The sequence below is a fragment of the Venturia canescens genome, chromosome 2 (genome assembly GCF_019457755.1).
Source record: "Venturia canescens isolate UGA chromosome 2, ASM1945775v1, whole genome shotgun sequence".
NCBI lineage: Eukaryota > Metazoa > Arthropoda > Insecta > Hymenoptera > Ichneumonidae > Venturia > Venturia canescens.
The window spans coordinates 21,146,651-21,161,931 of record NC_057422.1 but is presented as its reverse complement, the minus strand read 5'-3'; the positions used below and the strand labels follow the sequence as shown (position 1 = coordinate 21,161,931).

At 38.9% G+C, this 15,281-nt stretch overlaps 1 protein-coding gene across 3 annotated transcripts; it reads left to right on the top strand.

Annotated features, from left to right (window-relative positions):
* Nucleotides 1-70: 70 nt before the first annotated feature.
* On the top strand, nt 71-5,716 carry LOC122406375 (tenascin-like). 3 transcript variants are annotated; one of them, XM_043411784.1, is made up of 12 exons: nt 71-824; nt 907-929; nt 1,224-1,385; nt 1,633-1,773; nt 1,884-2,024; nt 2,288-2,593; nt 3,088-3,210; nt 3,322-3,729; nt 3,927-4,046; nt 4,362-4,550; nt 4,655-4,786; nt 4,970-5,716. In XM_043411784.1, exons 3-12 carry the CDS (start codon nt 1,367-1,369, stop codon nt 5,041-5,043), a joined length of 1,653 nt encoding a protein of 550 aa, XP_043267719.1. In that variant the 5' UTR covers nt 71-824; nt 907-929; nt 1,224-1,366; the 3' UTR covers nt 5,044-5,716. The 3 variants fall into 3 exon arrangements, with proteins under 3 accessions (XP_043267719.1, XP_043267720.1, XP_043267718.1); XM_043411785.1 differs by lacking the exon at nt 907-929; XM_043411783.1 differs by having other exon boundaries at nt 821-929.
* The last annotated feature ends 9,565 nt before the right edge of the window (nt 5,717-15,281 follow it).

Below are 15,281 nucleotides of genomic sequence, written 5' to 3'. Positions count from 1 at the left end.
TTCGTGAGAACCTCATCTGAAGAAAATTACTTCAAATGTCACCACACCAGTCATAGGGATTCGATCATGGTATTTTGTAATACCAGTAACAAGTGATGAACATCAAAATTATTATACTACTCATCCAAAATTGAATCATCATCGGTTATCATGTTTGCATAGTTATTCTTTTCGTAATTTAATTTTTTTCTGTTCACGAATCACCGATTCAAATAAAAATTATGATTCCGGGCATCAGTATAATTTTATGTTAATCGCATCTGGGGCACTTGGAATGCGTCGATTTTATTACGAGAATCATTGATACGTAATTAGAAGTACGCATATAGAAATCGTAACTATTCGATCCGTCGATGAACTCTACACTTTTTGTTATCAGTCATCGATGACGGTTTATTATCCACTGCGTTCAACAGATGAGCTCCGCATATTTTTCCATTTAAATCGAGTGTGCTCCAAATTCCCTGCATTTTTTCCCCATTTATAGTGACGAAGTTTTTCCATTTCTCGCATTATATGTGCCCGAAAACTCAGGCACGAGAGTTTGATTCAAGCTGGAAGTTTCCTGACTCGCTATGGCGATAAAAATAATAATTCTCTTGAGAAAAAAGTACTATCCGGTTTTATTTTCTAGTCTTATGTTTGTAAGTCTTGAACAGACACGAAGTTGAAGATTACTCCTGGTCGAATGACCGCAGGTCTGATAAGCGTGCAGGTGTCTAATCAAAGAGGAAAAAGCTGGCTTACTCAAGAATATATTTCACGATTTTTCGTATCTCCATTCCGATAATATCATTCGTAGCCAAATCGGCCAAACGATTATGGTTAGTATCGATACGAACAAAACAGAATGAAGTCGTCCATAATCTGTTTGAAAATTCATCTGTTTTTGGTGTGGCTTTACAGTAGCCTGAATTCGGGAGTATTCGGTAACGCTTCGTCATTGTTATGGTTTTCTCGTGGATATTTTAACTGAAAAGTTCTAGTGTAACTTGACAAGAATTTTAAATCTCAATTGTTCATCGAAATATCAAGAAGTCCTGCGATTGTTGAGTTTCAATCGCCTGTAAATCAGTGAAATAAAATGTATTAAAATTCATGAAAAAGATCGAAGGACACACAGAACTACTTTGTTTAGATTTTATATTGTTATATTTCCGATCTTTCGTAACTCGTCTAACAGTGTAAGCATTGAGGAATCGAATCGTTACGTTTATTTCTAGCATCCTTCCCAGTTGATGGTATCCATATAGTCGGTAACGTCGAGTGGCTTTGTTGGACCAATGCAACTTGCACAACTCCTCGAAGTTTCTGCAGCAGGTTTAGTCATTGTCAGTGTCCAACGGGTTTCATCTTTAACGCTGCAATGACCGCCTGTCTTGAAGGTGAATTGGAACTTTAACTCATTCGTTCAACTTAATTCGTTTCCACTTTTAAAATGTATAATCAAAACTTTAATGTCGAGCTCGTTCGTTAATATCAAATTAAATTCTGTTACCATTTATTTGCTTTCTACTGTCATATTGAAATTCTGTTTGGAAACAGGAAGAAAATTCATCATTTTCGTGATTATGCGCGATCATTTTCGTCGCGTTCCTTTTTACAAAATAATCGGTATTATTTATTTTCAAGTTGCAACCGCATACGGTGATGAATGCGTGGAAACGTCACAATGCCTCGCATATTTGTCCATCGGTGGCAAATGCATAGACGGAGTTTGCAATTGTGACACCGGTTACCATTATCTGCACGGTCGATGTTACAAATCTTCGGGTGAGAGCCGAACTATACCGCAGAGTTGTCATAACAAATCATAATAAATGAATCCTCTGATTGATGGATTTTCCGATTTGAGCAGGACAAATAATAATGTTTGTTTATAGCTTTTGGAGAAAAGTGTAAGACCGATGACGACTGTTACGTCAACTGGGACTCCGAGGCTCTTTCATGTCTCAATGGGATCTGCGGGTGCAGCGAAGCTTTCTATCAACGCGAATATCGCACGTGTAGACGTGAGGCTAACGGTAAAGATAAGATAATTGTTTTATCATCGATTTTTACGCGTGAACGAATTTCGCTGATAACTGCTAAGAAAAATAACTTAATCATGTCTCGGGAATGAATTTTACGATATTTTTGTTATGGTATCATCAGTGTGGAACAAAGAATTCGATTATGGAATAAAAGATGAACCGTTAAAGTAGGAAACTCCCTAAAAATATTGAACATAATCATGCCCAGGATGAGAGACTTCCCCTTCATTCATTTGCGTTACCATGTTTCATAGCCGTCGGCGCTGAGTGCACTATAGACTTGGATTGTAGATTCGATGAACGTGCACAATGCAATCAAACTGCGGAATGCTATCTGAGCTTGAAAAGTGAACCAAACAATTTTGAGGATGAAATGAGTAACATTTTATTTCATGAACCAAGGTTACTCCAAAATTATCCATCGAAATTACAGTCTGATTTAACCTGTACGGCGATCGAGGACTGTGTGAGATATGGACGTGCTGTATGCACCGCGACCGGACGTTGCATTTGCGAACGTGGTTTTGCTTTCGACTCTGACGGAGGATATTGCATACCAGGTACAAAATAATTTAAAAAAATGGTGTTAAAAAATCAATAGGATTGAAATATACAAAACGAATACTATTGGAAAAATCGTAGATGGGGTTGGCGAGAATATAATCACGTCATAGTCAAGAGTATATTTGAATACAACCAATTGCACAGTTTTAAATGTAAAAGTAAGTTTTCGCAATAAAGAGAAGATGCAGCCTATGCATCTTACAATAGCTTCGCTTGACTTTTCCCAATATTTTTGTTTGGGTTTGTTTGGGGTTCCCAATATTTTTGTTATTTTTTGACGTGGTGCCTCGAAAAAGTTAACTCAACTTCTCGTTGACCCCAGCGAATTTATTGTGTTCAAACTTGTGACTTGCGTATTAAACAAAGTTTTGTTCATTGTCTGTGGGCCTTTCGGTCCAGGAAAACTATTCGCTTATGTATGTGCGGCTTTCTATTAAAATATGACTGCAAAAAATATTGTTTTCCCATCTTTATTGTCACGGATCCAAAGAGCTCGGAGAAAAGTGTGACCAGGATTCTAAGGCTATGGTTCCCAACTCTAAATGTCGAGATGGTCATTGGAGTTGCGAGGGAGCTAGAATCGCTTCAGCAAATAGGCGTTTATGTCGCAAAGGTAGGCTCAACTTTGCTCCAACAATGCGAAACATTTCTGCTCCTTAAATCGCCTTATTCTGTGGCGATGAGCTCTTTGAAAAATTCTTTTTTCTTTTTGTTCTGTCAACAGCCGCGACAAAGTTCAATCCTTCTTGTCAATACGATGAGCAATGCTACGTCTACGGGCCGGATTCTCTGTGCGTTAACAGAACGTGTGTTTGTAACGAAAAATCTCACTACATCGAGGACGAAATGTTTTGCTGGTTGAATAAAGGCGTCCGCGAAAGCTGCAGGAGCGACAAAGACTGCCACGTGCCCAATTTCCGTTCCAAATTAATTTGCAGCGAATCTAAATGCACGTGTCCTAAGGGAACACATTTAGATTTGGCGGGAACAGGTTGCGCCGATGACGTCCCTGTCCTTGGAGGACTTTGCTCGGCTGACGAAGACTGTAGGCCCTTGAGCAATGTTCACTGTCACGAAGAAAAATGTTCGTGCATCGACGCTCATTTCGAAGCATCCGGCGCGTGCGTTGCAGGTTAATAATTTTGAATGATTGAATCACGTGTAGATAAATGCTGTTGTCTCGATTTTAGATTGTTGCGACAGTTTTTCAATGTTGAAAATTTGAACTTTTACCCTAAAAATTGTAAAAGGGACCGAGAAAGTTGTTTCTTCGAGGCTCGATCACGCCAAGTTTGAACTTACTACGAAATTTTGTTGACTCTCTAACAGGTATAAATGCATCGTGTGCCACTGACTATGATTGCAAGACGCAAAGCTCAACGTGCAATGAAAGCATTTGCATTTGTGCTGATGGTCTTGTTTCACCATCTCCTGATCTTTGCGTTCCGGGTAAGAACAAACATGCCATAATTATCGTCCTTCGACCAATAATTCCAGTTGATTCTAAATAAGAAAATCCAGTTGAATCAACTGAGCTGAACGGATTCATGCATTTATTCACCAATGAAAATTGCTCAAATGTCAGTGCATTTTTTGGAATATAGTGAGTCATGAATTGCCCAAAAACGCAAATTAATGACATTTTCACTTTTGAAACGTTTGCATATTTGATCTTCGATAAATTCTCTCTTGCCATAACAATCATTAAATATAGTCGAAGGAGAAGTAGCAACAGTTAATATCAATTACATAATGTTAAACCAGTTGCTGAGTTCGATAGTGAATGCCAGTACGATATCCAATGTTCGGCGAGTATAACGGACGCAAGATGTTTAAAGCCGGAAGTAGCCAAGCCCGTTGCATCGAAATTTACTGGGGCATCTTCGTTAAACGGCACATGCAACTGCGCTCCCAGTCATCATAAAAAATACAAAAAATGTTATTCCACGAGAGGTGATTCATTGGAATAATTTGATTACTCATTTAAATGAGAAAACTCGTGCGGTTTGCTGCACAAGCTTCCGTGTCGTAATCCGTGACGTCTCTCCTTGTTCCAGTTCTCGATGAAACGTGCCATTCAAGGGGTGAATGTTACGTCACATCCGACCCCGATTCCGTACGATGTCTGAGAGGCGTTTGCACCTGTGACTTCGATGCAAAACGTATTAATTCTACTTTCTGCCAACACGGTAATTAACTCATTTCCGCCACACGCGCAGCTCTAATTTTATTTCGAATAAAATTGGTTTACATTCTTTTTTCCAAGTTAACGGTTTCCTGCAAAATGCACGTCGCAATCGGTCGCTCATTGGGAGTATTTAATCATTTAAATTGTTCCCAGTCTCGATTAAATTATTTGCCGTTCTTTGCAGATGCATCAGCGACGACGCTCGTCACCATTTTGTTGATTCCGTCGATGCTCTTCGCGACAACTCTTATATCATAATTTAGAGGATACAAATTTACGAGGGCCAAATGCAGCGTGTCGAGGAACGAAAGAATAATATGGAAAACAAGTAATAGTACACGAGATTAGTGAAGCGAACGACCAGGCGAAAGCTGATTGTACGCGATCGCGGCGCAGACAAATCGTTGAAGCGATAAACCGAGTATTTTCCAAGTTTTGTATGAAGACAGATTTAGTACGCAGGGCTCGACCTACCCTCGATAAATCACGGCGTTCTCTAGGTATACATGTCAAAGTAACCGTATATTCGCGTTCTCTTTTTGTACTTCTCCCGATTTTATGCGGTAAATAATGACGCGAAAAATCGATACGTGACGATGTACATTCGAGGTTCGTCATGACGACACGAGGCTCCCACAATCTCATGCGAATTTCATGAAACTTTCTTTCGATACCGATTACTTGATTCTTCCGCGGTAATATTTTTCTTTACCGTTGTGTATCCCAGACGATTCGGAACAAAATTGTTTCTCGTATTACTTTCACTTCCATACCAAATACTGTACAAACGATTCCTCTCTTCTTTTACGATGAAACGATTTAATATGTAACTGTAAGTACTTGTATTTATTGAAGATTATCATGCTCCTGTGATGATTGTCCCTTAAACATAGGGAAACGGTAATAAAACGTATTTTCAGTTAAATTTAAACAAGCGCGATTGCTTATGTATTATCGTGTTGAAGAAATTTTACAATCTAACCGATGCTGATGGCTGGAGCGAACATTCTTCAATTACAACAGAATTGAGAATTGAAAGAATTTTAACGACTTGAAATCGTAAAATGTTGCAGAGAAAAGTGAATGAAAAGCCGAAAAGTGAGGTTACTGACGTACGTCGACGAGTTGGAATCCTCTTTAGAATTCCAACTGATGTTCTGATATCGATATTCGAGTTAATGAAAAATCGAGATCAGCCAAGTTTTTTCACTATTCTGATGAATGGAATAATTTGACTGAAGAAATTCAAAAACTAAAACGACGCTATGATTTCTCTGAACCGCAGATTCGAGATTGAACGAGCTGATAATTCAAGCTTCTTTTTACAAATGTCGAGGGAAATGAAAAATCACGGAATCCACGTGGAAAGACATAACGTGTTTTAGTTTAAGGATAGTTTAAGGGCGGGAAAAGTTGGGAACGAGGTAGGAAAGGTGAGAGGGGTTGGAAATACGCGATAAGGCGAGTGAGATTCTTGGCACGCGATGTTTATAGAGTCGACCGGCTGACCGTAAGGACGTTTCTACTTGCCTGGAAGAGGATATATTTCTCGTCGAGGACTCTCGCAGTTCTGTAGCGGTTCTCCACGGCATATCCTTATCACAGTGACGTCGTTGAAACATACTAGGCTTATATATGAAATCTTAAAATGACGTCATCGTCGTCCAATATGTAAGAGAAAAGAAGGATGGGAAGAGGTCAAGGCGGCATGGATTTCTAACGCAGAACGTTTCACCCGGTGTATACTGTGGATCGGTAAGTCCTGAGCTTTGTAGTACATCGATTTTCTACGACTCGATGGTTCAACTCGTGACGAGAGCCCTTTTCCACTATTTTCTTTCATTCTCACCCACCGCCCTGGCATCCCTATAAACTACAATGTCGCAGTCGAAAAGAAATTTGACGTTTGTGTAGATGAAATAAATTGAAAAATCGCTTTGGCCGGGTCACCCAACATGCGAACAAAAAAATGGATATAAATGACACAGTATAAAGCAAGTTTTTCTGCGCATTCTGCAAGTTTCCATGAAAGTAATAATAGCTATTTTCGCAGAATCGAGGACTGGGAATATAACGATACTTTCGGTCGCATTTCGTCTCGGTATTATTTTTCATAAACACTGATTCATTTGGAGAGAAACTAAGCGATGGAAACATCGATACTGCTCCAAGTGAAATCAGAGTAAAACGTGATTCGGAAATAGGACGTAATCACGCGAAACGCTCCCACAGGAACTTCGATGAGCGGATGTGCGCCGAACCAAAGTCGTAAATTTTGCTCCTAAACGATTAAGCTCCGTATTCGTGACAGAAAGCAGAATGTCACGTCAGAATAAATCGGAAATGACTCCATATATTCGGAGCTGAGGAATAGTTGAAAAGTTAGGTAACAAATATAGCAGTATGGGTGTGAACGGGCGTATATATAGTGCACGATTTAATGGAATAATATAAAGAATAACGATTCGGGGATGAAAATTTATCACAGATCGTTAAAGAATACGAAAACCTGATGAGAAACATGAGTGCCATGATCTTAGCACGTGATAAATATAACTAGCCTTCTTTTCGTAGGGGAATTTGTGATAGTACAGAAAAAAATTGAGGTGGGTCAAGGATCTCCTAATTGTGGAAACAGTAAATTTAACACTAACGAGCGTTGATGTTTTATCAGTGAGAACTTCAACGCAACTTCGAATTGTGTGTCAAGGATTTTTGCACGAATATTACAAAAATTACATTCTTTTTTTCGACACAGATGAATTCTCTGGTTGGAGCTTTATTCGTGGTAAGCTCAAAGGAACATCATTTAAGGTATTCCTTTCACGAACCTGAATATTCTGACTTTAACATTTAGCTGACTTTAAATTACAGTAATGTAAAAGTGCATGCGAAATTTCAGGTCAGGTTATCGAACATTTAATGGAGAATTAAAACTACAAAAATCGTAAAATTTATACGGGAGCTTATGCACGGAGATAAAATTTCACTAAAAACTACTATGGTGCCATAGAATTAGGGTTCTATATCGGTAATATTTATTAATTCTTACGAACATACGTAGTAATTTTTTGTGAAGCGACTCAATGAAAATTGATGAGTGATGTCAAAATAAATACATCAGTACACATGTATATCGGCATGTTATCGTACAATCGCGAATGAAATTCTGTTATTTACCATAGTAAATTTCTCAACACTTTGGCGTATGATCGATGCTTGTGTTCGAGCTCCTCAAGTTTTATTATGTTCAACTGTAAATTTCAATTGTGAATACAGTACTAAGTATAGCAAAACGGCATAATAAGTCTACTCGACAGTTCATCATCGAGTCAACATAAATTTTACAACGTTTCCTTGGTGAACTATGTTAGGAAAAAATAGCACAGCTTAAACCTTTGTTTAAATTACAATATTTTATTTAAATTTTTATTTAAACTTTATTTAAATTACAATATTTTTGGTAAGAACCTCCAAAATGGGTGATTTAGAACCCCAATACCATGGCAGCATAGTAATTCTAACTATTTTTTTCTCTCCGTGTGGAGATTTCATCATCACTACATTTCTATTCAATAATTCATATACTAAATAATTCTAGATACCTGATACAAACTGTCTCGCAGATAGAAAAAAATGTAAGGAATTCATAGCGACGATAAAAATAAAGGGTTGCCAAATGTTCAAAAGAGATATTAACGATTGAAGATGGAAAAATGGCAGAAGCAGAAGCTTTTCTTATATAACCGCGACTTCTCAGAGGTTAAGAATCAGTCCAAATTTCGAGTACTCCAATTTGCACCACCAAAAAATACAGTCGTACGAAAGGAAAACCTTAAAAAGTTGATCGAACCATCGAAATTCCTTTACCAATTGTAAAAAATATCGATAACACTCCTGAAAAACCAAAAAGTTGAACCAACGGAGAACAGCGACATCGATTTTCACATGCAAGCTTCATATATAATATCAGGTTGGGGTTTGCAGAGTTTGATAGTACACGAACAAGGCAAACTAAATTAATGCCTGTAATTACACATGGCCAGTAAGTAGATTTTCTGGTAGGATGTTATACCCTGGCAAAGCAGACTCGATCATGCAGAGGGTGCATGAAGGCGATATCACGTGATGTCGTCTATCAAAGTCTCCTGCGATGTCGACTGGTGTAATCAGATTTTGGAAGGGACAGAAAGCTGGCGTTAAAAGTCGTTGATTATTTGGGAATATAATATCGGGATTTTATTATCTTTTGGATTTTTATATTCCTTTTTGTAAGATTTCTGTGAATTTTATATTTTCTTATTTGTAAGCAAATACCAATCGGTTTAATGGCATTGCATTTATCATAATGACTTTGTGACTAGTTTATCAACGATACACAAAGGTTTGTTTTTAATTCAAGGTAGGAGCCCATTAAAAAAATCGATTATGGCCATGAGAGAAAGCATGTTTTAGCCTCCGGCTTCATTGGATATCGATGCCATTCATTTTCCTAACTGTCAATCAATTTGCCTTTCATTTTTTTCTTTATCAAGACAGCACTAGTGATCGACATTATTTTTATAGGTAGGTCCTGTACGCGAGTATTAGTGACTAAGAAGAATGCGAAAGGTCGCACGCTAACTCGATAGATAACCGATAAAGCTCTAAAGCAACTTACCCGGTCTTGCCCGAAGTTCTCAAAATGGGTCAGCCACTTGTCTCAACACCGGAAGACAATAAAACAGCTATAGAAAGAGAATAGACAGAGAGAAAAAGAGAAAGAGAGAGAGGTTGGAAGATAAATAGATAAGAAATGAGCGAGGAAACCGAGAAGGATGAACTTTGTACGGAAAAAAGATGACTTATCTCCGTTCACAAAGGAACCAAGTGCGAATAATTTTTGCTTTCAATTATATTTTCTCCTTAACAAGTTATTGGGCAACATCGAATCGATTTTACATATTCATTATCCGATATATCAGCACAGATCAACGGAAATTAATAATAAACGCGGAATCCTCTTCACTGAGAATAAAAATGTTTGATTCAATAGCAAATTGATGTTATTGGAAAAGTTTTCTTCATTCAACTGCGATGTTTTCCAAGAGAATGAATCTGCAGTTTGATCTAAAACTCCTTTGTTCCTTTAATCACGTTTAACCTTGCGATGATCGTATACTTCATTGGTACCCGATAATATCACATTTCATTGTTCCAATGACTTTTTTCTTAGCGTTGCATCAGGAAAATCGACCGATATTCAAACATAATTACTCCATCCCGATTGAATCGAACTTGCGCTTTCTGCAAGTTTCACAGAACGTATAATATCCCTTAAAAAACAGTATGAGAATATTGAACGAGATTCATTCTCTTGATGAATGTACTCGAATGTAACACAATCGAAGCAGAGTACCTTGAAAATTGCTCGCTCTGTTTCTTTCCACTCTAATTTTTTCTCTCTCTCTCTCTCTTTGAGATATAAATATTTACACACGACCATACGAAAATGAGGACTACTCGATGTACGGCAGTAGCGTTAACAAAACGGTGACCGCAGTAAGTACTACGCTTTTATCTCGATATAGGTATCACGGTGATTTTTACTCATAAGAGCTTTCATATTGCATCGCGTGTCCGAGTGTTGCACACAGCGTTGTATGTTTTTTACGTTATTTAGCACCGCGTACATCGCTCGAGGCCAAGGTCGCAACATTGAATATATACATACACAGCATGCAAAAGAGTCGCAGCAGTTCGCACAAAAAAAGTCCAAGCTATTATTACACGCGTTCGTATCGTCTTCTGAGGTGTTTGCATACTCGTATCGCCCGATGCTTCTCGTTCGGAACCGATTTTTTTCCTCCAGAAATTTGCGTGTACCTTTTGCACATAGAAAATCGGAGAAATTCTACATGCGTTGCACGAATTTATACATTTTCGCTGAACCTATAAACTGTGCTGATTCGTGGGTTCGCCGTGGTATTCCAAACCTGAGTGCAAGTGAACGAGGCAATTTTTTATTCTTACCACGGTTCCGATAGATTATCACTCTGATTGCCCTATAAGACATTTTGCTGATCGGTCACAGAAGGAATGACGAAAGAAATTTCTCTTGCTGACACGCACCGCCAATCTTGAGTGTCGTAATTTCTATTTTTTCTCCTCCTTATTTCTCATTTTTTCTCCGAGCAGCAGTATTTCGGTCGGTACACGAACCAGGCGAATCAGGAGGCTATTTTGTTCCAACAAGTTCCGCGTGTTTTTATCGAAACCTCCGTAGTTATTGTCGCTCGAACGAGCCTTTTTATGATGGTCGTCACTGTTATTTTTGTTCGCGCAAAAGTAGCTGGTCAGTATGATCGTTAGCAAAGAATTCTTCCGCTATGGAACAGAGAGTTCCGCCTTTCGAAGCTCCCTCGGACATTTCGAATGAATTTTTAGCCCCCTAAGGGCCGACGCTTTCCTGCTTTTATCGACGTCAATCCATCGCCACGAGCTGATTTTATTCAGCACGCATTCAGCGATCTGTGCATGGAGGAATGTACATCGATATTGGATTCTCAAAATTATATACCCATGCATGTATTAAACAGCCCAACATTCAACACTTCCGAGAGTCCAAAATACATCTCAAGTGGTTGCGTGAGCGTTCAATCAACGCCATTCATTGTCGGCGGCCATCTTTCCCACGCTTTACTCCCACACATAGCACTTCCGCAAAAAAAAAAAAAAACAAATAAATATGAGCTGGTTTAAAAGTCCTCGTACTCGACGAAAGTACGAGCATCAATCAAATGCCTCCGAACGGTGTGATTGATGCTATCGTTCCACGGCGTCATGAAATGTCGTATTACTTCCTTGTTTTTCAATGAGGTGCACGTACCTCTTAGCCATATTATTGGTAATTTCAACATTTTCAATATTCGCATAAATTTGTGTTCTTAAACACGTGTTTCGACCGCGTTAACTGACGAAATGTGTAAAGCCACATATTCGTGCAATTCAAGTTTGAATCGTTCTATTATCATTATAGTTGATGTTGAGTTCGGATGATGTGAGTTTCGGGTTTCTGTTAGATTTTTTAAAGAAGCCCGTTGCTCGTTAAAAACAGATTTCATGCTTACGAGCAGTGAGCAACGTTTGTGTTTTCAATGCTGACATCTAACGAAATACTTGGCGGATAGTGCGCGTTATAAAATCAATAATCTGCTTCAGCAGGTCGTGAGCAAAGAGAGGGAGTCTTTCCAGCGCGTCGAACCTTCATTCTAACCAACAGTCACCTCTGCTCCAAGCAGGGTTTGCCATCGAGACTTTCTTTTGAGAGCGACACAGAAGTTCTTTGCAAGTGCAAGAGATGGCTGTAGCTTCTGAATCGGGGAGCGCGAAACGTTCAAATGGCAGTCGCAATAAAATCTCAAATGTTTTACAACGGTAACGACGACTAATTGTTTCGACAAAGTCATAATAAGTTTTCTTATGCAGATCAAGTAATCTGCAAAAATAAGAGAACTTCTGCACTTCGCTTCGAGGCACAAGAAGCGGCACATGCAACGCGAAACAATCGCATCATTGTTAATCAGTAGCTATCGTTAATCGGAATGAAAAAGAAAACGTATGAGCTGCCTGCATCCCGAAGTAACAAGTTGCCGAGCGAGCGAGCGGTCCACGATGAGTAGTTACGTCGCGTATGGACGGAGACGCCTTGGAGTTCTGCCAAATTGTTTTACAAGCCGACAGGGTGTAGTGAACGGACGTTCCGTATGGCGCGATTCTCATTTACACTTTACTTTCCATATATCGAATTACGGCGGGGCACTCAACTTTAATTACTGCCCGAGCACGCAGAGGAAAGGGCGAGGAAAGCGTGTGCAGGGCGAGAGAAACCCGGAGGGAAAGTAGAGCAGGGTTCAAACGTGGTTCTGAGTTCTAAAGAAATATTCTCCGGTGCACTGAGTAGCAGGGAGAGCAACAGTTGCGTGGAATTTGATGAAAAGAGGATCGCGGTCGACGATGAAAAAAATCGCCCAATTAATTGATATCGGGAAACCGGAGAAGCGGCGTAACTTTTTTTGCTTCTCTGCACAGTTCATCCGAAGCGAATTATACAGTCCCATGAGCACGTGTGTGCACATGTGAACATGTATTATGTTCAACTGTGACCAGTATGAATTTTTCAAGCACCTCATTAAGCTTTTGTCAACGTTCGTATAAACATGAAAGCATAGAGTGTTGATTACAAGTTTCAATCTGCCTCGTGTCCCAACAGTCTCTCAGATTCAATGACTTCGGTAGAATGAGCCGACTGGGTCCAGGGATATGACAGCCTTTATGCTTCAACAACTCAGAACGCTTTTAATGACAGGTATGACCTTATTTTTCGCTATTATCCTCAAGTACTATTGGAACGAAGTTCTGTCGTTGATCTTGTTTATATAGAAAAGTGATTCACAATGAACGAGCGGAATGAGGCAACAAGAAAAAATAAAAATCAACATATGAACAGTGCAAAACTGGAATTTTTTGCATAAACAAATACGTATGAATCAAATTGACAGTTCGACACAATGAGAAGCTTCAAAATTACTCAAGATAACAAACATTTGATAGCAAGCGCGCACACACACATACACGAGCGCGTTTATATTATCAACTCGATGCAGTAATATTGGAATCTGTATGATAATTTAGAGAAATTTTCATACAGTTGAGTTAATACAATAATTATAGATGAATTCGGATTCTGCTAGGTTTGCTCATTAATTTCGATAACATTTGTTCGACTTAAGGAGTTTCGGTACAGGCGATACAATATTGCCATGCTAAACCATGCTAAAAACATAAAAAATTTCAAAAAGTTTAGAATTTTATAAAATTTGGTGAACATATTCTTTAGTGCCAAATTTGACAATACAAATTTTTTAAGATTTTTCTCCTACACAGTTATCGAGTAATTGATCCCTAAAGTTTACGTGTATAAGCATAGCGTTTCCATATATATAGGCATACATTCCGGGCATAAGAAATCTGCTTTAATGCGTAATTACTCGATAACTAAGTAGAAGAAAATTTTGAAAAAATTTGTGTTTTCGCACTTGATGTTGAAGAACATTATCACCAAATTTGATCAATTTCTTAATATTTTGACTTTTGTACCGAAACTCCTTAAGGATATATTGCACAGGCGATACAATGTTGCCATGCTAAACCATGCTAAAAATATAAAAAAATTCAAAATGATCAGAATTTTATAAAATTTGGTGAACATATTCTTTAGTGCCAAATTTGACAATAAAAATTTTTTAAGATTTTTCTTCTGTACAGTTATCGAGTAATTGATCACTAAAGTTCACGTGTATAAGCATAGCGTTTCCATATATATAGGTATACATTCCAGGCATAAGAAATCTGCTTCAATGCGTAATTACTCGATAACTAAACAGAAGAAAATTTTGAAAAAAATTGTGTTTTCGCACTTGACGTTGAAGAACATTATCACCAAATTTCATCAATTTCTAATTATTTCGACTTTTGTATCATTCACCCTTAAGCACGTTTTCATAATTCAAATTATCTCTGGCCGGTTAATTTGCTCGACGTTTGTGCGGTTTGTCTCAGTGGATTACGTCGATCACGCAGTAACCCGAGACTACGTGCAAAGTTATGTAGACAGAGGCCTTAACGATAACTGAGAGAAGCCCTCGGTTAAGCAACAACCGTAATTACAGTACCAGCCTTAACGAGCGACAGAGAAGATAGTGCGGCAGAGAGAGAGAGAGAGAGAGAGAGAGAGAGAGAGAAAGAGAGAGAGAGAATGGTAGTGACACCCTACTGGCAATTTGTACTCCACGAAGGTGTGCATCCCTCGGATGGGATGGTCCAGTGCTGGCAAACTAGACTACGAGGACTTCGACCACATCACTCAGGGTGTTAAAACGTGCGGCTTAAGGCTCTCTGCTTACTATCAATCGATATTGTGGGCCATATCGTGGCAATTCCGGTTGAAATCGGGATGAAACATAGAATGGACACTGCGAGAGATAAAGTTTCGTTGGCCCAGCAAGGGTGCTGCGTGGAAGGTGCTATACCTACGGATTTCCAGGGAAGCCGACGCCAGTATCGACCAGACGAACGAGCGTATGCTACCCGAGTTTTATACGCGTATATATGTATATTAGAAGGGCGTAGGGCCTCACGATTACTCAATTTACCTCCGACCATCCTTTCCTCCTTATTTCCAACCCTCTTTATCACTCTTAATTACTTTATTTCCTTTGTGATTATTTGCGCACGTGCAAAAAGGACTAACAGAGACTCCGAGCAATTGAACAACAACGAGAAACACACGATACTACTAAGCAGGATATTTCTGTTGCCGTAACGACCTGAGAGAAAACTTTCCCCTTAGCAATGTAGTTTCTACCTCTAAATTGCAGGAATGTCTTTCCTTAACAACATGCAAATCGGTCCCTTCTGAAGGCATGTCACATTCTCTACTTGCCCCAGCGTCACCA